This window comes from Schistocerca piceifrons, chromosome 5, assembly GCF_021461385.2.
Source record: "Schistocerca piceifrons isolate TAMUIC-IGC-003096 chromosome 5, iqSchPice1.1, whole genome shotgun sequence".
Lineage (NCBI taxonomy): Eukaryota > Metazoa > Arthropoda > Insecta > Orthoptera > Acrididae > Schistocerca > Schistocerca piceifrons.
The window spans coordinates 236,673,600-236,700,418 of NC_060142.1; the positions used below are offsets into that span (position 1 = coordinate 236,673,600).

The window sequence follows — 26,819 nt, forward strand, 5'->3', positions numbered from 1 at the left end:
GTGTTGGCTTATAGAGGTTAATGTTACACTTCAAGACACATTACAGTAGGTGGTAATAAAAATATGAAAACAGCTTCATATTAATAATCTGTAGTCAAGAGTTTTGAAACACTTTTACATACAATCTAAATTTCTGTTATACTGTTAATTTCAATAAAATGCAGTATTTGCCTTGTGGTCCTGGATCTCCTCTATCACCAGGCTGTCCTGAGACTCCTGGTATTCCAGGAAAGCCATCTGGTCCTGGGGGACCCATGATGCTGGGACCTGGGAAGCCTTTCTCTCCCAAGATACCTTTTGGTCCAGGTAGACCTGGGGCTCCTGGCAAGCCAGGTGGTCCAGGATATCCTGAAATAAACATTAATAACTAGTTTAAATCAAACAATGGAAATTCCAGGATAGAATAACAACAATATGGAAAGGATAGACTGCTCCTCACCAGATAGAGGAGGCAATGAGTTGCATACAGTCACAATGAAAAAGAATGTGTTCCATAGATCCGAATGATACAAATATTCAGATTTTGAACTAAGTCAATCATCAGACATTAAAAAAGAACTCATCACACACCTTCACACAACCACAACACAACACACATGGCCACTGTTGTCTCTAGATGCTAAGGTTACACTAATAATTAGTTTATTTCCTTTTCTTACTTTATTTTACCACCACTTGAAATATAGCTTTTCATATCAGTTGCAATTTCAAATATCTTCAAAAATTTGTCTAAGGGCAAAAACAAAAAAAAGTTAACTCAGAGGATCAAATGGATTTGAAGATAGCAGCAACAAAATGAAGAGGGGCTTAATTTATAGCAGTGAAGAGAGTAAGAATTGGATAGAGTGAATATATTCAGTTTTGTTCATAGCCAATATCTGCCTTTATTCTACAACAAATTAAAACCAAAAGAGATAAGACAGAAAGAAATAGTGCACCATTTGCAGCACAATAATAAAATCTGTTTTCAGCACTGTTCATGTCTCTGCACAAGTGTTGCATCGAATGGAGTTCTGTAAATTGTAACATATAGCCAGATAACAAATGTTATGTGTGGTTTGTACCAAGACTGTCCGGCAGGCAACCACAAAATCTTTGAGAGGCATATGAGAAGAAACATGCAAAAAAATGGGTAGGCTAGTAGTTTTTGCATCAGTTTTTCAAAGGTTTTGATGTATCCTCCTTAATTTTGATTTAACTCTGCCTGTTCAAACCCCATTTCTCCAAAATATATCCCAGTTATTTCATCTAATATTTTTTCTGAAGTCTCATTATTTTGCATAGGTGCTGTTATCTACAAATGTTGGCACTTGTGCCTGTGCATATACTTCCAGTTTTTATGCTTCTTCGGTATAACCACCTTGTTTACTGTTCCAGCATTTCCAACAGCAACAGCTATGTTAAAATGTTCTGGTACATTTACATTTACTTTGATTCTGCCTATTTTGACTTCCTGCTTGTACATGTTTTACGTATATACTGCAAATGACACATTTGACTTTTGTTGCATCCCTACACTCCCCAGAATTCTGAACATCTTATTACTATATAAATCATCTATCATCTTCTTTATATCCCTACATGCAATCAAGGTAACATGATTTTTCCTAACTATTCCATTTAGTATCAATGTATCCTCATAATTGCTTCTTCTGTAGTCGTATTTTTTCTGAAATCATGCCGTTCATCATACAATACCTTCAAATTCATGTTTCTTATGCTATTTCTATGAACAGGAAATTTTTGAGTAAATTGTAAAGTAAAAAAAACAGCTCAAAATCTGCAGTACTCAGTGATATAATGTGCCATTAGTAGTTATAACAAAACATCACAAAATTTGGCATTTTTCCCTGTTTCCGTGTAAAAAGTTATAAATCTGAGTGGAGTGGTTTACTGACATTGGTAACTGATAGTTACTGAATGCTGAAACTGGATTTTGACTCTTTTTCTCAACACTGTGAATTGCGTATAACCTTACAATGACAGTTGATTGCTCACGTAAAGAGCTATAGCTCCAGATGTGTTGTCCAATGGAAATACCCTACATTCAGTGATTCCTATTCCAGTAACAGTTTTAGTCTCTGATGTGACATTTCCCAAAACCTTTGCACAATCTATCAAACAATTTTTGTGAGATCTTTAATGCAGTGCATGAATTAAACTACATATTTTCATAGTATATATATATGAAAAACACCAAATTTGGCACTTTAGCTGTGCTAACACACAAATCACTATGGTGTCTGATCATCTTCCAACCAAACCTAGATGTCACTCTACAAAACATATCATGAAGTCACCACAAACTCCATTCACAAAATAGCAAAAATAATACTGAATAAATATTGAAAAAAAAATTCTCACTGTATTGCATTACTATCAGAAAGACATTTGCTGAATGATGTCTCATGTCCTGTGCTCTTAATAACTGAATGGAAGGGCACCATGTTAGTTTATGTGTTTGCGAAGCTAAAGTTCTATATTTAGTAATTTTTGAATTTAGACTAGTTTGTTCCAGAAATATGTACTTTAACTGATAAACCACATTAAAGATCTCCACAAATCAATTTTTAGTACAATTTTTTGTGTAAAACTATTGGAAAATATAATGTCATCAAATAAATTTATTGCCACATTCCAAGTTAAACTGAAGTTTTCTTCATTATTGTAGAAAAATTAATTTTTTGTAATTAAACCAATGACATTTATGAAAATATGAAGGGAAAAATACTTCATGCAGATGTGACAGAAACACTGAAATGCATTGGGTTGCACCTTCAAACCAGGTAACAACTCTTATGGCAACATATCAGCATGATCTATGTTCACAATTCTAGGTTCATCTTTCAGCCATGGGATGATAATGAACACTGTAAAGGTTTTTTTTTTAATTTTTTAATTGATTTATTTTTTATTAACTATCACTACCAGTCACAAAATTTGTTAACTAATGTATTATTTATTTATTGTTGACATGTTTTGAGGGAATACCTCATCATCAGGCTAAATGGCATTACAAAAACAATTTCACAATAAGATCATACAGATGTTACACAGTCTTTTCATAATTGCTGTGATAAAACCTAGTAAGAGGCGATGTCACTTTGTTAAGCTGGACTGATGTTTGCATGTTTTGTAACAGTCGTTCACTTTGTTCTTAATGAGAACATTGTGTAACATCTGTATGATCTTATTGTGAAATTGTTTTTGTACTGCCATTTAGCCTGAGGATGGGGTATTCCCTCGAAACATGTCACACAATAAATAAATAATACATTAGTTAATAAATTTTGTGACTGGTAGTAGTAGTTTATAAAAAAAAACCCTTGAGACAGTCACGGTCAAAAAACAGTCAAAATGGCTTCAAATAAAGAACTCTGTTAATGGAGATATTGCAACAAGAATTCATCATCATCCATTTTCTGCTATACCAGCAGGTCCTTCGCCTCTTCATTTTCTGCGATTCATTGCTTCCTTCCTAAGGCTGCTGTATTTTGTACCATCCATCACGTCATCCAGTATCTGAAATCTCTTCCTTCCTCACTTCCTTTTCCCTTCAACATAACCTTCTAAAACTGTTTTTATCAGTCCATCATTCTTTCTTAATATATGCCCAATCCAATTTCTTTTTCGTCTTTTTATTACATCTAGTAACTGTCTTTTCTCTCTCATTCTTCTCAGTGCCTCTTCATTTTTTACTCTGCCCATCTAACTTATTCTTTCCATCCTCCGCCATGTCCACTTCTCAAAAGCCTTCAGCCTTTCTCTGCCTTTCTTCCTCAAAGTCCATGTTACAGCGCCATACAGAAGAACACTCGATACAAAACATTTTATGAGTCTTTTCTCAGTTCTCTGTCCAGAGAATTGTGTGTATCTAAATGTCAAGTCTCGATTTGTAAGACATTCTGAAGGAATACAAATCCCTTTGTAATTTATTGGGAAAGCAGCTGTCCATGCCCGCAGGATATGTGTACAATGTCAAATGCCTGGTGGCATGCTGAAGCCAGATTGCTTTCCATTTCAGATTAAGACCCCATGCAGATGTTTTCACACTATAGTGAAATACTGACAGAACAGCAACATAATGTCTTAGAAAACACTGAAGTTATGACAGTGCTTTTTTTAAACAGTGTATGGTTGCAAAGTTATTTTTCTATAGTTGATTAGTTTTAATAGGTTTGACAGAAATGATTTCTTCCTTTAAATAATGTAAATAAATGTGATCTGGTGTGGCAGTAAATATACTGTAATTCATGTGCAGATTCTGATCTTGAAGACAACACTTAAAAATGAAATAAGACAAAAATAAGAAGTGTGCATTACTTCACAAAAAATATGTTAGAACTTAATATCAGAACTGTCAAAATATAATGGCAAAAAATAAAACTAAAATAGTCGAATAATTACACAGAAACCGGCAAAAAAAAAAAAAAAAAAAATTAAAAAAAAGGCAAAAAATCAGGTTTTTTTTCCTTTCCCTAGTTATTTCACATATTATTCTGCTCAACGCAATGGGTATTAAGCTGCTTATGAAATAGGCTTCAAATTTATCACTTTGTGTTTTCTTCAGCTGTATGGTCTTAAATGCTTTTCTACCTTTGATAATACACTCCTGGAAATGGAAAAAAGAACACATTGACACCGGTGTGTCAGACCCACCATACTTGCTCTGGACACTGCGAGAGGGCTGTACAAGCAATGATCACACGCACGGCACAGCGGACACACCAGGAACCGCGGTGTTGGCCGTCGAATGGCGCTAGCTGCGCAGCATTTGTGCACCGCTGCCGTCAGTGTCAGCCAGTTTGCCGTGGCATACGGAGCTCCATCGTAGTCTTTAACACTGGTAGCATGCCGCGACAGCGTGGACGTGAACCGTATGTGCAGTTGACGGACTTTGAGCGAGGGCGTATAGTGGGCATGCGGGAGGCCGGGTGGACGTACCGCCGAATTGCTCAACACGTGGGGCGTGAGGTCTCCACAGTACATCGATGTTGTCGCCAGTGGTCGGCGGAAGGTGCACGTGCCCGTCGACCTGGGACCAGACTGCAGCGACGCACGGATGCACGCCAAGACCGTAGGATCCTACGCAGTGCCGCAGGGGACCGCACCGCCACTTCCCAGCAAATTAGGGACACTGTTGCTCCTGGGGTATCGGCGAGGACCATTCGCAACCGTCTCCATGAAGCTGGGCTACGGTCCCGCACACCGTTAGGCCGTCTTCCGCTCACGCCCCAACATCGTGCAGCCCGCCTCCAGTGGTGTCGCGACAGGCGTGAATGGAGGGACGAATGGAGACGTGTCGTCTTCAGCGATGAGAGTCGCTTCTGCCTTGGTGCCAATGATGGCCGTATGCGTGTTTGGCGCCGTGCAGGTGAGCGCCACAATCAGGACTGCATACGACCGAGGCACACAGGGCCAACACCCGGCATCATGGTGTGGGGAGCGATCTCCTACACTGGCCGTACACCACTGGTGATCGTCGAGGGGACACTGAATAGTGCACGGTACATCCAAACCGTCATTGAACCCATCGTTCTACCATTCCTAGACTGGCAAGGGAACTTACTGTTCCAACAGGACAATGCACGTCCGCATGTATCCCGTGCCACCCAACGTGCTCTAGAAGGTGTAAGTCAACTACCCTGGCCAGCAAGATCTCCGGATCTGTCCCCCATTGAGCATGTTTGGGACTGGATGAAGCGTCGTCTCACGCGGTCTGCACGTCCAGCACGAACGCTGGTCCAACTGAGGCGCCAGGTGGAAATGGCATGGCAAGCCGTTCCACAGGACTACATCCAGCATCTCTACGATTGTCTCCATGGGAGAATAGCAGCCTGCATTGCTGCGAAAGGTGGATATACACTGTACTAGTGCCGACATTGTGCATGCTCTGTTGCCTGTGTCTATGTGCCTGTGGTTCTGTCAGTGTGATCATGTGATGTTTCTGACCCCAGGAATGTGTGAATAAAGTTTCCCCTTCCTGGGACAATGAATTCACGGTGTTCTTATTTCAATTTCCAGGAGTGTATAACTCTTGTTTCAGAATTTCGTTGACAGAAAATGAACTGTGCTTTGCTTCATAACCTCCGCTGTTTCCCACTTCTAAATATAAAGATGGCAGTTTGTTGACTAATTTATTTACTTGCTCGGTACCACACTACACTTACACTGGATATGGTGATATGCAGTCCAGTTGAATGTAATTAAATCAGTAATTTTACATTTAATTGTGTGGTTAAGCAACTACACAAACGTTTACAAGTAAGTGCTTCTATAATGAGCTTTGTGGTAAAGTTGAAACTGTAAGTATTTTCAGAATATAATTAAGACTGTACTTAAAATTACAGAGTATAATCTTGTTGGTAATTTGTCAAAAATATTTTTAGGCCATAGTGTCTAAATGCCAGTGCAACTGAGACCTGCCATTTCAATGTATGTGTCAGTGCAAATGTTATCAAATTGACAGGAACCTCAGAGTTGTGACAGCTGGTAACCTGTATAGTTGAGACCCAGACAGCTCACATTTTCTTTAGACTCATCGACAGTCAGATTCATTCTTTTTTTATCTTCATTATCTCATAAATTCACTACCTCCAATCAATCTTTAATGTGACATATGCTGTTTGTGTCCTTCAGTTGCATTTTCTGGGATATCACATTCAACCTGACATGATGTATTGATTCCAGAATGAAATTTTCAGTTTGCATTGGAGTGTGCACTGACATGGAACTTCCTTGCAGATTAAAACTGTGTACCAGACAGAGACTCAAACTCGGGACCTTTGCCTTTCGCAGGCAAGTGTCCACCATCGGTACAGCACTTGCTCGTAAAGGCAAAGGTTCCAAGTTCAAGACTTGGTCTGGCACACAGTTTTACTCTCCCAGAACTTTCATGATATAATGACATCATAATTCTCTGGTATCCCACTTTCATTTTGCATTGCTACCAACACTAAAAGTACTTGATTTAAATGCCTCACAGGTAAAGGAAAATTTACCAGGCAAATGGCTCAACTATCATGTCAGAGATGCAAGCATAATATTACAATATGGCAGTTCCCTCAAAAAATTTTCCTTCATAATATATACCAGGAAAAATTGAAGAAACATGTTGACCAGTTCAGAGGACCACAGCAAATCTCTGACATGACCCATGATGACTCTGTTTCTCAACAGTAGGGGTTTCACCAACTTTGTATTTAGCCATTGCCTGTTCCTTTTCAGAGGCAGAACTTATCATATTACTGCATGTGGCGGTGTGCCACACTGAAAGCATCCCTAGGCAGCTGTCTCAAAGTTCCACTGTTATTGCCAAGAGCTTGTATCTTTATTAACACCATCCCGCCAAAAAATGGCACACTGGCATGGTGATGGAAGGAGCCTCACTACACTAGTGTCCTGCCACAATTTGAAAAAAAAAAAGATAAAAGCACAAATTGATGCAACACCCACCAAAAAAAATATTTTCACAATAGCAATCACAGTTCACTGTGGGCTATGAAAAGTGATGTGGGCATAATAGTCCAAAATTACCATCATCTCCTCGTTCTCCTTTAATGGATATTCCTTTGGCACCTCTGGGTCCTGGTAACCCTGCTGAACCTGGTGGCCCAGGGGGACCAATTGTTCCAGAGATTCCATCTTCTCCTGGAATACCAGATGTTCCTTTTGCTCCAGGAGGTCCTGCAAGAAAATGATGCCCCATGAAACAATAACACCATAAAATTCAGCTTCATACACCACCATGTAATATATACTGATGGGCCAAAAGTCATGAGAAGGTATTGAGAATTGGTAGTCAGTTGCTGAAATCTGTGTGATTCATATATCTTCATACAGTTATGGTAGAAATGGGTTCCTGTCACCCCACATTCAAATTAGGGTAATTTGACCTACAATATTATTACATGGCTCTGCAGAGGCAACAAGATGTCCACTGGACAAACACCTGGGTTTGTCCTATGCATTGGTTTACACAAGTGGATACATTACCTCTGTGGTACTGAAGATCCAGATACTGCAGACCTCATAAACCTAAAATTTTGTGTAATCTCTGATATGCTATGACAAATGCATCTTGCACCAGTTATCATCCCACATTCAAAGTCAGTTAATTTGTAACATGCTCCCATGTTCATTACACATTTGTCTGTATTAGACCTCTCAGATATCATCTCTATACTCACCCCATACACAACATCTACAGTTGAATTGATGTTAAGCTGATTCCCAAGAGTTGCAGTGGGCTGGAAACAGCAGCTTTGCATGCCTACCTCAATCGGCAACATACCACAATTTTGTAAACATATCTGTGGCAATGCCTCAGTGCTGTCACAGCTCTGTACACAGCTATTGTTTTTGCCTGCATCCATTTGTGCTTCGAAGCTGCAAGCTGGCAACAGCACTACAAGCTATCAAGAGATCTTCTTATACTGTCTCAACTATACCTGCAACATTTGGGTATCATAGACAGCACATGTTCCAATGGGATAACCATTCCCATGACTTTTGACTACTTAGCTTATGTAATGCTATTTCATTTCTTGAGAGAAGTTATTACATTTGAAAACAATTTATCTTTTAGCATGTAGAGTCTTAACTGAAAGAAATATGCTGTTTCAATACCAAGACTGATAATCACATTAATGTAAAGGAGTTACTGCTCAGTAGCATAGACATGCTTCCACATACTTCTTGGTGGGTTATTTTGTGGATCCATCAGTACTAAATATAATGTATCCCAACCAACCTAATGGTCCTTGTGGTCCCTGAACACCAAGTTTTCCATCTTCATCCAAGTCTGGGTCATAGATTCCTTGTGGTCCTTCTGGTCCCTGTGGTCCTGGTAGACCTATTTGTCCATCTTCACCTTGTGCTCCCTGAATTTATATTTTCAGATATTACAAATATCAAAATATGTACTTGTAAAACATATTATATTAACACTGATGGTACTTTTGATTGAAAAGCACTTTAATAACAATAGAGCATGTACTTCTACCCACACACACTGACTTATTCATACATACTGTGATGACTTAATCTGTGGCACACATCCAAAATGACAGAACACAACACCAGAATGAATCTTGGGTTTTCTCACCTTTGGTCCATCTCTACCTGGTTCTCCAGCATAGCCAGGAGCTCCCTTCTGGCCTTTGGGGCCTGCCGGCCCTTCTGGCCCTTGGCGGCCTTGCTTTCCTCGTGGTCCATCTATACCTGGGTCGCCCTTCAACCCTTTGAGACCTGCGACACCTGGTGGGCCCTGAAGGAGAAATAATGTCATGTGGGATATTGGTTAGTGTGGCAATTATTTTCTGCTTATTTGCTACAGTTGTGCATTACTAATTGAAAATACTAGCAGTAATGGAAAACTGGTTTGCTAGACAAACTCCACAGAGACCAATAGATATTTTACAAACACAGGTATCCACTTCATATGTTATCATAAAATTGTTAAAAATGTTAATGGTTCTATTTAATCATTTTCATGATTGCTTATTATTATTATTATTATTATTACTGTCATAACTAAAACTGAGCAAAATGTGGTTCAAAAACTACATGTTCTGGCTCGGTGAATGTGAGAAGTCTTCTAAAACCACCCTGTAATTGGCCAGTAGACAGACTTTTAAAAGCTTTGGACTGAACCAAGGCTGTCCTCCTCTCTCCAAGTTGTAGACTATTATGTAATCAGGCTAAGTGGCCTGCATAATTCATAGTTCTATGAGTGCATTTGACACTGTTAGCAACTGATATAGAGTTTAGAAGATTCCAATGCCTGGAGAGGACATCTTTTTGAGCTTGAAAATTGACACTTGTTTCCTTTCTTCTAGTGCACAAAATGTGGTTTTGTTCTGCCTGAAGCATTTGGACTGCAAGAGAGAGTTGTGTTCTTCAGAGGCCACTGTAATAGGTTTGCCGTATAAAAATTAATGTAAAAATTTTCAGGCCATCGCAAGTATTTTTTGCCCACAGACAAATGGCAAATTGCTATAGAGATGCTGCTGTGCAGCAAGCGAAGAGGGTGTTTTTGAGAGAGTTGGGGATGGATGACAAGCTCGTATACTGCTGCCACACTTACATTGTACTAGAATCTGTACTTCAGGGTGTTGCATCAGTCCCTGCCTGTAGCATGAAAATAACTGTACAAGGAAGAGACAGAGAAAAGACTGGTGACATTGTTTTAACACTGTCCTGTAAAAGTTCACATCCAACTTGACTGCAGAATAGTGCCAAAACTGCCACTGCACCAATGAATCAGCATAGTTTATTGTGAACAGTGTGAAAACAAGAAAAAATCCAAAACAGGTAGTCACTGCTAAAGTCATAAAACTAATCCTCACACCAGGCAATGTTAATCTGCAGTTTATCAATAGCAAGCCATCACTGCTAGAAATTCAAGAGAATTTTGTAGTGAATTAAAACTCTGTACCTAGATTTCAGACAGGGGCAAAAGCCCCCTTCTGCCTCCAAAATATCCACTTTCACCCAAAATTTCACATCTTAGATCATGTTAGCCAGTTGTTGTCATCACATTATGAAATTAAATAGTCTGGAAAGAGCTATTACCACAAAACATTGTGAAAAATCTCTGTTTCCCATTAAAGAACGCTATTAAGAGATGAGGAGTTCCAGGTTCTATTTTCTTCAAATTATAATTATATTGTGGCAGCTGCTATGAAATATTTTGTAAATTGACCCATCAAGATTCTTCGGGCACTTCATGAATCATGTGATGGTTTATCAAGCACTTGTTTTAACAGGTTTGCTCACTAATAACCTGTTGAAAATCTTCTTTTTCTCTAAAGATTATTTTCATGCATATTTTAACAGGTTTGCTCACTAAGAACCCATTTAAAATCTCCATTTTCTCTAAAGATGACTTTCATGCATTTTTAACAGGTTTGCTCACTAAGAACCTGTTGAAAATCTCTTTTGTCTGTGCAGATGACTTTCTACTCAAAACTATCAGCCTTATAACATGGTTCCTTAAACCATACAATGAACTGCCAGTGTCTATGATGGTTCTGAGGACAGATGAATGTGGGTTTTCAGCCATAATTCATTCATCATGCATGTGGATGATGCGTGCAAGTTGCTTCCCATATTACTGGCCAAGTTTTCTAAGATCGTAACTGCATTTTCTGTGGCAGCTGCTTAGTGTTACTGGTAAGCTTATTTCATGTAAAGAATATATGTTGCATTTTTTATTTCATGCTACACACTGAACATACTAATCACAACACTCATAGGTTATATCTGAACTGAAAAGAGAAAAATCTGCTATAAACTTCAAATTTGGTACATTTATTAAGACATGCCTCCCCCCCCCCCCTTCTGCTACTACTGATTCTGGTCCCCTCCCCCTCCCTGGAGTCAGTATACAGTAGGGCACATTTACAGTTTAAGGAGAGTTCAGCAATGTGTAGACTGAAACACTTGTTGTTCTCTGGTGTATATGTGCTACTCCATTACACCTATCAGGAATACCTATTTGTTTTCCTTTTTGTCAACAGATCTATTAGATAATTCACTGAAAGTCAGGATGAATTGCAGCTTAACAATAGAAGACACACTGCGATCAGTGGGGAAATCAAAGAGGCTCTCTCCTGACCCAGCATCAAATGTCATAGTAATATATTGATAGAGAAACCTGAAAAAAAAATAGCTTTATGATCAGCTGGCAATGTATCAGCAGTGTAGTTGATACCAAGCTGAAAATGGCACTGCTGACTGTTAGCTTGGCCCACATTGCTCTGGTTCCTGCACATAAATTGGAATTCACAAAGTCTGTTACACATCCCAAAACGTTTCAGCACTGGCATCTGCAGAAACTTATCTGGAGGAGGGGGGAGACTGTAAATTAACATTTTTGATATAAATGAACTGGTCAGTTCTGAAATGTGCAACACCACAAGAACAATATTTTATAGGTGATGCAAAAAGTTATTATATCCCAGAGAATTGACAATTATTCACTAATTTCCAGAAGTGTGACTTCTTCTATTATTTGGTGGAAGAGCTGATGAAGACACAATATAGATTTAAAGAACATTATATAGATATAGCACAACAAATAATTTATAATCATTATGAGTCAACTAATCATGTAAATATCTCCCAGAATGAAAATACGATGTTTTTGAGTCCAGTACTAAAACAGAAGTAATAAATACAATCTTCATAAAAATCCTATGGTCCTCATGGTATCCCAGATAAGATCATTAAAGAAATTTCAAGCAAAATAGACACTCAGTTAACAAACATAATCAGTGTATCATTTAGTACAGAAATATTCCCTACAAACCAAAAACAGTCAGTACTGAACCCACTTCAAAAAGCAGATGGTACTAGTGGCTGCCTGGCTACTCTCACTACTATCTAGCCGTCATAAAATAATTGGAAGGCTCATCCATGAGAGTTTGTCCAACTTCTTGAATAAAAATAAAATACTAGTCAATGCTCAAAATGGTTTCAGAGAAACAAATCTACTCAAACAGCTCTCTTTGACTTATTGGAGAAAATCCTAGTTGCTACAGACTAGTGGTTTCCAATCTGGTGGCAATCACTCCCTGAGGTGTAAAATAAAATTTTATGAGGACTAAAAACAAGAGAATTCGATTATGTTTCAGTCATAACACTAAATTATTTTTAAAAGATCATTAGCATTAGCACTATTTTGTAACACTGTTATTATTATGTAAGTTCCCAATAATCACATTATTTTTCAAATACTAGCATTAAATCATGAAACAATTTTATGAACATCTTCTTCCTCTTATACTCCATCCACTTTGTACTTTGTACCATGCATCACTGACAATAAAATTGAGACATTTGTGTGACATATGCTTAGTATCTGATGAAAATGTCTTCTCTGATTGCAGGTAGTTCCAGCAATGGACCAGAAATGTTTTCATTATTTACATCACAACTATAAATGAACTAACTGACAGCACAATGCAACAGTTAGTATGTAATGACTACCGCACTGCTGTAGGGCCTAGACTTATTCTTATTATTATCTTTATTAGTATTAGTCGCAGTGATCAGCACTGGCAGCCTAAGGTCTTCCAATTTCTGCCAGATCAGAAGCAAGGAATCCAGAAATCAACTGATTTATGAAGTATGGTGCATATTTTGAATATGGGCGTAGGGTCTGTGTGAAGCAAGTGTCATGAGGGAGAGTAATGGTACTGAGGAAGCATGTTTTTTAACAAATGTGGACAGTTTTTCTGAGTCAGAGTTGTAGGTGGCACTCATGATGCTCTGAGAATTGCTAGCTCATTGTATATAAAAGGTTTGTGGGGGAGGAGGGGGGGGGATGGAAGGGTGAGGGTGGGAGAGGGGAGTGATACTAGCTAATATCTGATTGCAGTCAGGTTTAATCGTCTCAGAAAGGTTGTGAATTGCTGCTATAGACAAGACGAATTAAACTGTGAGCTGTTTATAGACCTAGCTGAAGGCTTTCAAGTGGTTAATCTCTGTCAGGTGCATAGGGATTGATATAGAGATTATTGCATGGAGGCTAATGATAAGAAAAAATATTGCTCAACTTTAGAGACTGAAGAACAAAAGCAAGAAACAATACAATGCTGGGAATAGGGGGATATAGTGCTGGACAAATGTCTAACACAAAGTTTTAATGTGTTTCTTTATATGATCCTTTAGCATAGGAAAAATGTATTGACCTACTGAATAAAAGGTTAAGTACATGCTGTTATGTCTTAAGAATGCTTACGGGCTGCAGTGACATGTGAAATCAATGTTTTTGTGTACGATTACTGTGCGAATGTGCATAGCTATTTACAGTATGTTTATTTTCTGAGGCAATGCAAGTTTTGCGAAACAATCAGTTAAAATTCAAAAGCAAACAATAAGAGCAGGAACATTTGAAAGAATTTAAATTTTTGGCTCTTTCAGTATCATACACTCTGTGTGCATCACCAGAATCATAGAGGGATTGTTCAGCATTAAAATCTGTATTCAAAATATGACACCAGAAGTGGGAATGATTTACATAGAAAAATACATAGCAAAGCCCTATACCAGAAAAATATAGTACATAAGCAAAAATATTATTCAATACATTCACTGCACACAGACACAATTAGTAAAAAAACATTACATATATTTCAGAAAGAGTTTAAGAAAGGTGATAATTTCAAATAGTTTCTACATCAAGGAATATGTAAATTATTCACATTGCCACTTTGTTACGCTGTGTATATGTTTATGTCATTCATATGAAGAACATTTCTGTTGCAGTTGCACTGTTTTGTTTGCTTCAGTGACAATGAGTACTTTGAAGTCCTTGGAAGTGAGCTTGAATAAGAGCAATAATGACTGTGTAAGTGAAGTTAAGTGTACAAAGTGATGCAAGTGGAGAACCATTATACAGGGAGAGAGGGTGAAAGAGGGAGTGTGAGAGAGAGAGAGAGAGAGAGAGAGAGAGAGAGAGAGAGAGAGGGACAGAGAGAGAATAAATAATAATAATTGTTATTATTATCACATAAATGAGAATGGCACATACTAACCCGATAGCCCTTGTCTCCAAATTGCCCCTTAATGCCTGGTTCTCCTGTTGGACCACGCCATCCTTTGACACCCTTCTGGCCCTTGGCAACAACAGGATATCGCCCCGATGCCTTAGATGTGTCATTGAACATCGGTATGCCAGGCAGTCCCGGCTCCCCTTGGTCTCCTCGATCTCCCGGTCTCCCTCGACGACCAACTGTTGAATCACCGTGATCTCCTGGTTGACCTACCAAACCTGGTAGGCCAGGGAATCCCTGCACATATCACCAGTTTCCTGTTTTCATTCTGATTCATATTACAATAGTTACTACAGATTGTAAGATACATTTTTGTTATTGACTGCTTGGAGACAGCAAAAGACATATTTTCATACAGCTTTCAGAGTGCTAAGACTGGTGACTTGTCAAGTTTGCAAGCACATTTGCAGAAAAGGCAATGTTATGAGCACTTGGAACATATAAAAGAAGTGAGCCTGGAAGTAACATACTTCCACTGGTCACTTCCCTTATTAAATTATTTTAAAACTACTGCAACCCATACAATAAAGATTAAGAAAATGTTGTTACTAGGTGCAGGTGAGTAATTTTATAATTTCCAAAAACCATGTATATTGAACCAAAATGTATATCATCAAATACTGCATATTGCTCATGGTACTGATTTGATTACATACGGTACCAAATACAAGTTCAACTGTTCATCTTACCCTGGTGTGGCAAAACACATAGTAACAGACAGAAATGTCCATACCCAAATTAAGTAGTGTTGTTACCTTTGAACAAAATGAAAGAAACCAAAAAGTAAAATGCTTGTAATGTCTAGAGTAATCAGATAATTGGTAGTTAAATATTACTATCATAAAATAATTAACACCAAGTATTTTTTTAATGTTGCTGAGGCTTTCACTGCCAATTATACATGTGCTGCCTGTTTATGCTTGTCTCTGGATCTTCAGCTAACTGATATTTAGTTGTTTTTCTTACGTTCAACTTGCATGAGAGGCTAGAATCGTCTGCACCCTGCACTGCAATCCAGCACTAGCAGTGGAGTGTGAATCTTTGACAATGCTAGCAATTCATGCTGGCAACATTGCAAAAACCACTAAACAACTGTTGGCCAAAAATCCCAAGATGAACACCAAACAGCAAGATGTCACCAAGTAAGTTATTGCAGCAAATAAATACCGCTTACAAGCTAATGGTAAACCACTTATTTTGTATCATATGAATGCAGCAACAAATTAGGATTGTGGTTGGCGCTGTGACAGTGAAGCAGACAGCTTAGATAGCCCACTTTGTTGGAAGCCATCAGCTACCAGAAGAAATGCAATGATTGTCCATTGGCAGAGTGGGGCAGATGAAACATTGGTTAAATATTCACCACTCTCATGTTCACAGATTGTAACAACACTTCTGCATCCATAAGCTCAACTAAGTGTGATTAAGGTTAAGAAGAGCTTCAATAACCAATGTCCATCATTACACACCTTACACTGTGGTCTGCATTTGTTGCACACAAGATTGACTGGACAGTGTTTTAGGGTGCTAAACCAAACACAAGATGAGTAATACTAGTATGTACTGTAATCTGAAGACTACACAATGGTGGTGTGCATGTAAGGCAACTGGTTGCATATGTATGGTCCACTGTTTGCATCAGCAGAAACATTTTGCAAATGGCTGCAAAGCAGAGAAAGCATACTTTCTTCACTGATGAATCCCAGTTTAGAATCAGTGTTCTGACCTGGTGATAATCCAAAACCCATTACTGTTCATCAAACAATAGTAAAATGGATGCCTTCATCTGAGGCAGTATCTATGTATGGGGTGGTACATATTTAGGTGGACGTACAGACTTTCCATACAACCAGACTGAATTGTGACTGTGCATGTACCTCATACTTACGTACATACTTAAGTGAGGGCAATAAACAATGATTTCATCCTATGAAACAATTACACAAGCTTCTGCCAAAGACTTGATATCTTCAACAGCAAAGCTGAGCACAGTATTTCAGTGGTTAGGACATGTATTGTGAAGAATCAGGTTTTAAATCCCTGTTTGGAAATCATGATTATCCAGAGTGTTCTCAAATTATTTGGCGTGATTACTTTAGTAGGAGGCACATATTGGCTCCTCCTTGCAGTTTTTATTGTTTATGAATGGGTATGCACATAAAATGTACCAAAATATTCACTGGAGATTTATCATTTGTGTAATCCACCTTTTCGAGTTTATCTTGTGGGTTTAATTACTTATCATGAATAAATTTGTTACCATAAGTTTTATTCCATATTCACATTGTTGGCTTTGTCAACTCACAACCAAACTATCAGCTTCCAACCTATCCTAAACCTCAAGCTACACTACATATTAGTCGATCACAAAATCCAGGATTTTGGAGGATCTAGACCACCACAACCAGGATTTCAGAATAATGGGAAAGGAATGTCACTACCACACCTGAGGTGGTTTCTCCAGTGAGGTTAGGACCATTATCTCTTCCATTCAGTTAATATTCATCTCTAATGACTTATAGGCCATCAGGATATTGATCTCCAACATACCTTCCTTCCCTTTCCAACAGCAAATAATTTACAACATGCTGCCACAGCTTGGTGTTCTTTTGCAGTCAATCCTTGGGTCAGTTTGCGACAGCTCTTCTCGACTGTCTCTGACATGCTGGCGGCTTCTTTTTAGCTGATAGCACCAGCTGCAGCTATGTCCTTGTTCTCCATATATCTCCCTATGATCTATTTCATATCTACTTTCTCTCTAACAAACTCTTACAGTAGTCTGATGTGTCTCAATATTTCCTTATTAATCATTTAGTCCGAGCAGCATATTTTAGGTACAGTAGGAAACCAAAATACAGTTAGTTTTCTTGCTGCATGCACTGCAGCAACGATGAAGAGTTATTGCTTGCTCCCTGCCTCTAGTCTGTGAGGTTTAAAATAAATGTGGACACACAGTATGATAAATTTTGTTCGGTTTATAATTTTAATAGAAGGGCAGGGGCAGAAACATAACGTGTTTCAAGATGGTGAAAGTAGGAGAAGGGTTACTGCCAACATCACAACATAAAATATTGCACTGCCTTCCGCAAAGACAATAACCATTAGGGTAAGAGCTGATGGGAGTGCTTAAAGTTGTTTTTTACATTATTAGACACAATGAACCTACTTGGCATATACACATTTGGTGCTAAATCAACTTGACAAAGGGTTACCATATGTTTTGCGAGAAAGAGCACCACATCACATGGTGTACCGGTACCTACTTCGACACACACAACTACATTAAGAATATGAAGCTGGAGAAATTTCTTTGCAAGATCTAGCTACGTTACAGAACTAGGATCATTATTAAAGAGACAAACTTTATGAATGTAGAGCGTTCTAATTCTATTTGAGTATAATTTATTCAGGCTATAGTTATTGAAGAAAAATATCTATTCTTACAGTCATAAACAAAGAAATTATGTACTAGCTCCTCACTTCTGTAACCTTCTAGATAACAGAAATAAACAAACTAAATACTCTTAGAGAGTGAAAAGTCAGGAAATTGTTCATTCTGAATTCTCCGGAGTCGCAATAATTCACAAACTACCAATGCGTCTCATGTCATCTGTATCTCTGGAGTTAGAATGAGGTAATCGTTATTGTTATTATTTCTGGAGGTTTTGCAGGCATTGTTTATAGTTCATGAATCAGTTTTATGTATAAAATATAATCTTTAACTTGCCTGGACAACAGAACATATACTGTACGAAACAATTATATTTTTCATTATCACTCTGTGGCGCACGAAGTCTGCTCCAATGCTAGTAACTAAAAGAGCGAATTACCGGATTTCCAGTGTCTCCTGGTTGTCCTTGAAGGCCACGCATACCAGGCAGCCCTGTTTCCCCCTGAAAAAAAGTATTAAACACCAATCAGTCCAAAGAAGTAAATCACTGTTACTACAATGAACACCTGTTCACAGCTCAAAAAAAGAATAGTTGCCAGAACGGAAACATATACTGATCTAAACTATTTGTCACATTTGTATTCTTTTAACGGAGGAAAAAGAGATACGGCACTTCTCAACTCTCTTGTTTTACGAACTATACTTGATCTAGAGATTTTTAGTGCTACGTGCTCGGTACTAAAGTGATAAGGACCATAAGCATTCCATGAAGCGGTTTTCTCTATATCTCTAATCGTGGAACAATTTTCAAAGGCCATTTCCAAGTAATAGTTGGTTCGACAATGTTTCGTTTTAAGGTTGCACACATTAAAAAAAGTAACTTATCTCTGTTCGGTGAAAGTCGGCTAACTTCGTGTCACTCCGGAATGCTTACACTCGCCAACCTAAGCCGAACACACACCAGACGCGCCATGGCTCAGAACGCGCGGCGCATAGCAGCGCAGAATGGAACACGAGAACGCACGCGTCAATAAAAATGGAAAGAGGAACGCCGTCTAAGCAAAGCCGCGCACGAACGAACCATTTCCTTTGATGTAGCGACACTTATTCGTTGTTGCGCGGATTGACGAACACACCGGCCGCGATGCGCCGAGCCTCTTGTCTTGTGGCAGGCGGCCAGCGCGGTACGGCCGTTTGGAAGCAACACTAGCTACGTAACGATATTCTGCGCTTTAACAATAAGTAACCATTGTGAACACAAAGTTTATTCGTGTATGCAGTAATTGTTTACATTATTTATAAAAATGAGCGAAGAGGCTGTACTCTTTGTTCACAAGGTGATGCACGAATTCTGAGAGGGGCTCGAACAGCGGAAGAAGCAAGCTTCGCCCACTGCCACCCAGCACACTCTCTATCATTATAATAACTGTATATGTGACGCTGAATCGCGTCTAGAGCGGAAGGATTCGGTAATGTTTGATTAGCACTCTGTATGAAAAGCGTGTATATCGCTAGCATCTGGTGTGTGTGTGTGTGTGTGTGTGTGTGTGTGTATACCTTTTTTTTATCGTGTGCAATGAAATAGGAAATTAAAGCGCCAGATGCAGAATTCGGATCCAAACACTACAACAAAGAAAGCGGGACAAGTTGAAGTAACTAACTGTTGTGGTTGTTCGGCAATGGCGAACGGTTTGGGCGTGATGTTGAACGCTCTGGAGGAAACCAGCTCCAGTCTGTGAAGTGTCACCTACCACGTAATTCTAATCAACCTGTAGTAATAGTTCCTCACTTAATACCATTATCAAGGCTGTACAGAGCACAGTTGATAGTGTTCATAGCTTCACTTTCATATTTTCGTAGTGATGAATTGGTATGTGGTGCTGGTACTTACGGGTTGTCCCGGTCTGCCAGGCACGCCGCGGTCTCCCTTGACGCCTTTGGAGTTGACGCCGCCGTCGCCCGGGTCGCCAGTGGGTCCCTGCTCTCCAGGAGAGCCCTCCATGCCTCGTGGCCCTGGCCCACCGGGGATTCCCCTCGTTCCGGGGATTCCGTCCGTCCCGTTGCAGCCGTCCAGCCCGTCAGGACCGCGCGGCCCAGCATCTCCCGGCCGTCCCTGCAACATCAACCCTCCAACATACTCAGGTGCCCTTTGGATCTGTTTCCGGTAGTACGAAACGAATCTTACAAATTACCTTTTAAAATTAATCCAACAGTTCTGGAATTAATCTACAGATTGTGTGGTAGTACCTGTACTTCACTTTAAAAATACAGTGAGGTTGGCAAAATTTGCAGATGGCCACACGTAAAGTAAAAATATTACGTGGAAGATTATCGTGTACACAGTTTTAACAGACATTAATTTTTGCCTCAGTTCGAGTTTGTCACTGAGCTAATATTCCCATTTTTCCGGAATGATTAAATCTTTCTGGCAGCGTTACAGTCAGAATTAATGAATTCCAAAATATGCTGCATAAGGACTATTGCGAACGCAGTCCCCAAACTAATTGGAATTTCAAGAAAATTTTGTGTGTCTAGCTGCATGAGGAGCCGCGGTGGCGTACCGCACACGCAAGGTGCCCTATATGACTGAAGCCCCCAGACGAAAAAGTACTGCAATCAATGGTTTGTTTGCTAACAGGCGGAATATTCAGATAAATCTAGGTCTACGCAACAGGCCTGGTGATGGCTTCATAAGAACTGTGTTGTTGTGTCAGTACTCAGTGGGTGGGAAAATACATCTTTACATGCACCTATTTAACTACACCTTTAGCCCACCAGTTAGTTCAAAATGGTTCAAATGGCTCTGAGCACTATGGGACTTAACATCTGTGGTCATCAGTCCCCTAGAACTTAGAACTACTTAAACCTAACTAACCTAAGGACATCACACACATCCATGCCCGAGGCAGGATTCGAACCTGCGACCGTAGCGGTCGTGCGGCTCCGGACTGAGCGCCTAGAACCGCGAGACTACCGCGGCCGGCCCACCAGTTAGTCTGTCAACTTTAATTCATATAAAGTTTGCATTAACTGCAGGGTCAACTGTTATTGGCCGGAAGCAGATTGGCCACAGATATGTAATAGATTTATCTGTACGTTTGACTGGATAGAACTTATCCCCCACAGCGCCCTCGCTGAGAGAGTACGTATAGCTCGTCCGGTACACAGTGCACTATAACAATTGGCGGTCCTTTTTGTGGCTCTTCCACAACAAGCAGTGACTTTATATCGAGCCCTCTGAAAAAGAACGCAGCTATCATGGCGACAGTTGAACTAACTTATCTGCGATCTACAAGAAAAAGCCTAAAAATTTGAGAAGGATTTCTGATACATTCTCTCGTTTCCAGTAGACACGCGACAATAGCATACAGCCTTGTTTATTACTGCACTGTACAACGATGTTTGAGTATTATCCGCGATGCAAACCTATCCGAAGTCGTTATCTACGGAGATATTCATTAGCTGTCAGCAATGAGCTAAAATGAGAGCATTTCTGTCAGTTGGTTTTCTTTTCTTCTATTTATTTTTTACATTTCAGTGTACCTCATAAAAACACATTTAGCATTTGGAAATTCCGTACTTTGGCTATCATGTTTCATTGGTTCAACGAATTCGAGCAAGAAGGAAATTTTCATGAAGATGAAAGTCGGCCTACAGCGTAGCAACCGCCGCCACCAGAGACAACGATTTTGAAATTTGAATATCGACTGCAGAGAACGCCCGTGGCACAAACTCTGCGTGGTCTTCATGTTGTACTGGCAAATGGCTTTAAAACCTTAGACAACAGTTTTGACTTTGGAAACGTTATAGTCGGCGATTAACAAAAACAAAGGACTCAAGAGTTTGAAATTCCAAGAAAAGGTGCTTAATTGGTTTTATTTTAGAAGCTCAGAGTCGAAATAGACGGGGATGAAATGAGGAGTTTTCAATTTGACTGAAAGACGAAGTCGTGCATTTGAAGTCCAGGTTTCTCGCCGTTAGCTGTCAGTGGTGAAGATGCTATCAGCAAGCTGTTGAACCAGGCGCAGGGGTCGATTTCTGAAACGAAGTCGGTTTGTTGTCAACCCGGGGATACCATCATGGATGGAAAGTTGAAGATTATTCATTATTTTGGAATATTCTTTCAACGGGGCTTCTCGTTCTCTTAACATAGAAGGGGCTATGTGGCTGATTCTTGGAAACCAGTAGGGTGGAATAGTTCTTATGCACCCAGAGATGATTTTCACGGTTGTATTGATCTGAGTCATCATCATCACATTCATCGGAATTTCCTTGCTTTGTAAACGATATACCGCCATTGATTTCTGTCCTGGTATAACCTTTTTCTCGTCACTGTATCCCACGTTACTCCTCTCTTCTTGAGATCTTCGTTAACCTGGTCTACCCATATCTTCTCCGCCGCCCTATCAGCCGATTTCCTGGTACCTCCATCTTCACATAAAGAAGTGGAGTGCGAGTCGGGTTCATCCGCTTCACATGACCTGACCACTCCAATCTCGCAGCAGTCATTCATTCTTTCCTCCATGGGCAAGGTCACCTGCATATCTCTCCTTAATATTCGTTCCTGACTCCGTCTCTCCTGGTTTTTTGTAGAGCTGACCTAGGGAACTTCATTCACATAGTTGTATTTGACTTATTTATGACACAGGTCTTCAGGTTATACGTCATTATCAGCAGGAGATAGGTTTTATACATGGTCTGTTTAGTTCTTAGAGGGACTCCCTTGCCCCTGATTAGGTTTCATACCTGGTGGAAGAAGCTAATCCTTTTCCTACTCTTTCCCACTTTTTAAAGCTTCTAGTTTGGCACTTCCATCCCTTGATACGACTTTACCCAGATAACTGAAACTTTTCATAATTCAGCCTTATCTTCTTCCAGTATGATGTTACAAGGTGTGGGTGTCCCACTCATATCCATTGCCATTGTCTCGCTCTTACTCACAGTCAACTTGAATTCTAAGTTTTTTATTCCAGTAATCCGGTCTCCTCTGAGCCTCCATTTCTGCCACTCCACAAATGGTGATTTCATCAGCAAAAGCAAAAACATTCAAATCTTCATTTTCTACTTCCTTATTTCTTTCACGAATTTCTCCATAATCGTAATGAAGAGTAATGGGGTAAGCAAACTGCCTTGCTAACACCTCTGAGAGTTTATTTTATTTATGTGATGGCTGTTCAACCACACCGTAGTTCAATGTTCAGCCGCAGAAAAGGCTAAACTAAACGCAGAAGGTCGGAGAGTATCTGCTTATGCTCCGCAGTTAGTACCGCAGAGTTTTTGGATAAGGTTGCTTCGTGTGTTTATTTTCCAAGAAGTCTTTTCGAAATGCTTCCTGAAAGACAGTGTCCTACCAAGATAATGCCAAGATAATTTGTGTGACTGAAAGACAGGCACTTTGTCGTTCATACGGACCTTCAGTTTAAAGTCTGCTGCTCTGTTGTTTGAGTGGTAACGCTGATTTTGGTTTTAGAAACATTCAGTATGAGTCTCCACATAGTAAAATATTTATGTAGTTCGTCGAGATCAACAGTTGGAGTGTTTTCAGCACTTCTGAACTCCTTGTGCTAAACCGCAAGTGCTAGATTGTCAACATATCTAAACTTCTTTGCTCTTCTTCAGGTTTGTCAGAAATACACATACCAAGAGAAGTTTTTCATCGCTCCGAAATGTCGTGCAGGTATGTTGCTATTGCGACCGCTATGCACCGAGCGGAAGATCATCCCTCAGCGCTACCTACGGTTAGAGCTCCGCAATCGAATGGTCTGCAGCATTTCAGCTGCAAGTAAAGTACCAATAGAGACGCATCAGAGACATCTTTGAAACGGCACATCCATCATGCCCTGAAGGACAGTCGCGACCAATGATCGGGTCCGCATCATCACGTTACGCGCAGCAGGCTTGTCAGCTAGGGAAGTAGAGCTCGACCAGCGCACCGGAGTCAAAGTGATGTGGTGCGGAAATGGAATAGGTTCCAGTTGACAGATAGTGTTACGGACATACACAGCACAGGCGTCCACGTTCGGCGGGCGCAGAGGATGCTCGATATCTACGACTTATGAGTCAAAGGAACCGTGGGCTGAGTGCTCCAGAACTGAATTCCGTGTTTGAAGAGAACGCCATGTATCGCATCAAACTGTTAGTAGACGATCGCATGATGCGAATATCCATACCAAACGACCATGGCAATCACCATGTCGTACACCGCCACACCATAGTCTCCGTTGAAATGAAATGAAGTCCCATGCTTCTTTACAGAGCGTAGGGGAACGATGCGGGAGACCCGCACCGCCTTACTAGGCCAGGTCCTAATGGAGGTGGTTTGCCGTTGCCTTCCTCCGACCGTAATCGGGATGAATGATGATGATGAAGACGAGACAACCACACCCAGTCATCTCGAGGCAGGAAAAATCCCTGACCCCGCCGGGAATCGAACCCGGGACCCCGTGCTCGGGAAGCGAGAACGCTACCGCGAGACCACAGAAGAGCAAAAAATCATGCAGAATGGACGTCCCACGATTAGCATCGGGTGTTGTTCACGGATGAAACTCGGATCTGTTTGTACCCTAAGAGTCTCAGACAACATGTTTGATGAGAGCCCGATAATATAGAAGTCCTCCAACACTGTGATCCACATGTGCAACCAGATGGTGGTGTAGTGATGTTCTGTACACCTCTCGTGGTTGTTGGTTGGTTGGTTGTTTCGGGGAAGGAGACCAGACAGCGAGGTCATCGGTCTCATCGGATTAGGGAAGGACGGGGAAGGAAGGCGGCCGTGCCCTTTGAAAGGAATCATCCCGGCATTTGCCTGGAGCGATTTAGGGAAATCACGGAAAACCTAAATCAGGATGGCCGGACGCGGGATTGAACCGTCGTCCTCCCGAATGCGAGTCCAGTCTCTAACTACTGCGCCACCTCGCTCGGTCTCGTGGTTGTTGAGCACATGGTTGTTGAGGGCGTGGTTGTTCAGGGCACTGTCCTACGGTACAGGGACGAGATTTTGCAACCAATAGTGGGTCCGTATTGGCAATATTTTAGTGACAATTTCATCTTGATTGGTAACAGCTCGCTCGCTCATCGTGTCATCCTCGTGAGCACTTCCCTTCAGCACGCTAAGATTACCAGAATGGAGGGGCCTGCCTGTTACCCGGATGGGAACCCAATCGAACATGTGTGGGATCGGTTGAAACGAGCTGTTTTTGGACGCCGACAACTACCATGCACTCTCGGCGACTTACGCACAGTCTCCACTGAGGAGTACGACAGTTAGGACCAAGGCTGACTTAGTTATTTCATCGATGGTTTGCCACGACGAATCCAAGCCTTCAGCCGAGCAAGGAGACGTTCCACCACGTATTGACGTTATCCAGTTAAACACACACACACGCACACACACACACACACACACACACACACACACACACACACACACACATTACATCTGGACACATTACTAACGAATAAGTGCGTAATTCAGAGCGGGTTTTGTTTTCCGTCCTACGAATTCCTAAATAAGGGAGTGATGCAAAACTTCTGTTGATGTGTGTATAAAGGTTGAAAAGTGTAGGGGATACTACTGACCCTTGAGGTAGTCCATTATTTAGTTTCATTTCTTTGCTTATGAAATTACCCTGGAGTGCACGTAAGTGCTGTCTGAGAGCATTTAATTTGTAATCGCAATGTGGTATAGCAGGGGATGATTCTGATTGACTTACATAAGAGGTCTTCTTTCATACTGTATCGTAAGAGACAATCAAGCCGACAGACACTACAGATGTCTTCAGTTGTTTCTGCAATCCAACTTCGATTTGTGTAGTCGGGTTTAGAACCCGGTTTGTGCAGCTCCTAGTTCAACGGGGACATCATCCCTCATTCTTGTGCTTATCCTATTTCATAGAAGTCTGTCCAAGAGTTTATAGCAACAGCTGAGAAGTGCTGTTGGGCGATTTCCACGATTTTATAATTTATTACGAGGCAGTGATGTGAACATTTTTAATAAGAGATATCTCTCCTTTTCCCCCTTGTATAAAGCATTTCTCTTTGGTGATTAGCTGTTTCTAAGCTCTGACAGATTCTGAGCTAAAATGAGTGACTAATAACCCAAAAGTCTGATTTTGAACTTGTTAATGATTGATTAATAAATCTGACTTCCATCTGCGGCGATAATTTGTGTATGTGCAAATACCAAGATGCACTTTCTTTTGGATTCCACCTGCCTTCCAATAGACCGAATTGTTGGCTTACAGAACTCTGGGAGTGAAATGAATATTACCGCCAACAGGGTGGTATTGTATTTAGTATATAGTATTGCTGTGTCCCAATCATGTTCAAACTTTAAATCAACTCTCTTTCGAATAGGCCTTTCATTCTGATGCTGTTTCCCCAGTAAGAAGTCACTGTTGTTATTCATGTCATTGAAAAACAAAAACCAAGTGCGATGTTTGGTTTGCAGCTTGCAGAATGTTGTCGATGAAGTCATATCGACACAACAGGTACCAATGTGAAAATAACAACTGGGATGGGCTTGCGAGCATTAAAACGTAAATTTAAGCTACTAAGGAAGGGCAACTTGGTATACATACAAGACAAACATTTGTCAAACATTTGGAGAATTATAAATCATGGGTGTAAATTCTGGACGTTTCAAAATCAGGACGGTTGAAACTGGAAGAAGAAGAAGAAGAAATGTATCTGTGGGGAAGATAAAAGAAACATCCTCAGTGGAGATAAAACCCAACGACATAGCGCTGCAAGAAATCAACTGAAAAAGAACTATGTGGAACACCGAAGATATAATGATAAAAAGTAATTGGAGTCTTATTTTTGCAAAATACTCTCTTGGAGAACGTCTCTGAAGCAGAGATTCTTGG

General features: G+C 40.3%; 1 protein-coding gene across 1 annotated transcript in view; it reads right to left on the bottom strand.

Moving 5' to 3' along the window:
- LOC124798235 (collagen alpha-5(IV) chain-like) overlaps positions 1-26,819 on the bottom strand; it is a 597,808-nt gene that overhangs the window by 153,569 nt on the left and 417,420 nt on the right. Inside the window, exons 4-10 of the mRNA XM_047261550.1 lie at positions 19,844-20,065; positions 18,392-18,454; positions 14,544-14,798; positions 9,107-9,268; positions 8,753-8,882; positions 7,537-7,686; positions 172-348 (exon numbers count right to left, since the gene is read on the bottom strand). Coding sequence (XP_047117506.1) covers positions 172-348; positions 7,537-7,686; positions 8,753-8,882; positions 9,107-9,268; positions 14,544-14,798; positions 18,392-18,454; positions 19,844-20,065 — 1,159 coding nt within the window. The remainder of the gene's footprint in view (positions 1-171; positions 349-7,536; positions 7,687-8,752; positions 8,883-9,106; positions 9,269-14,543; positions 14,799-18,391; positions 18,455-19,843; positions 20,066-26,819) is intronic.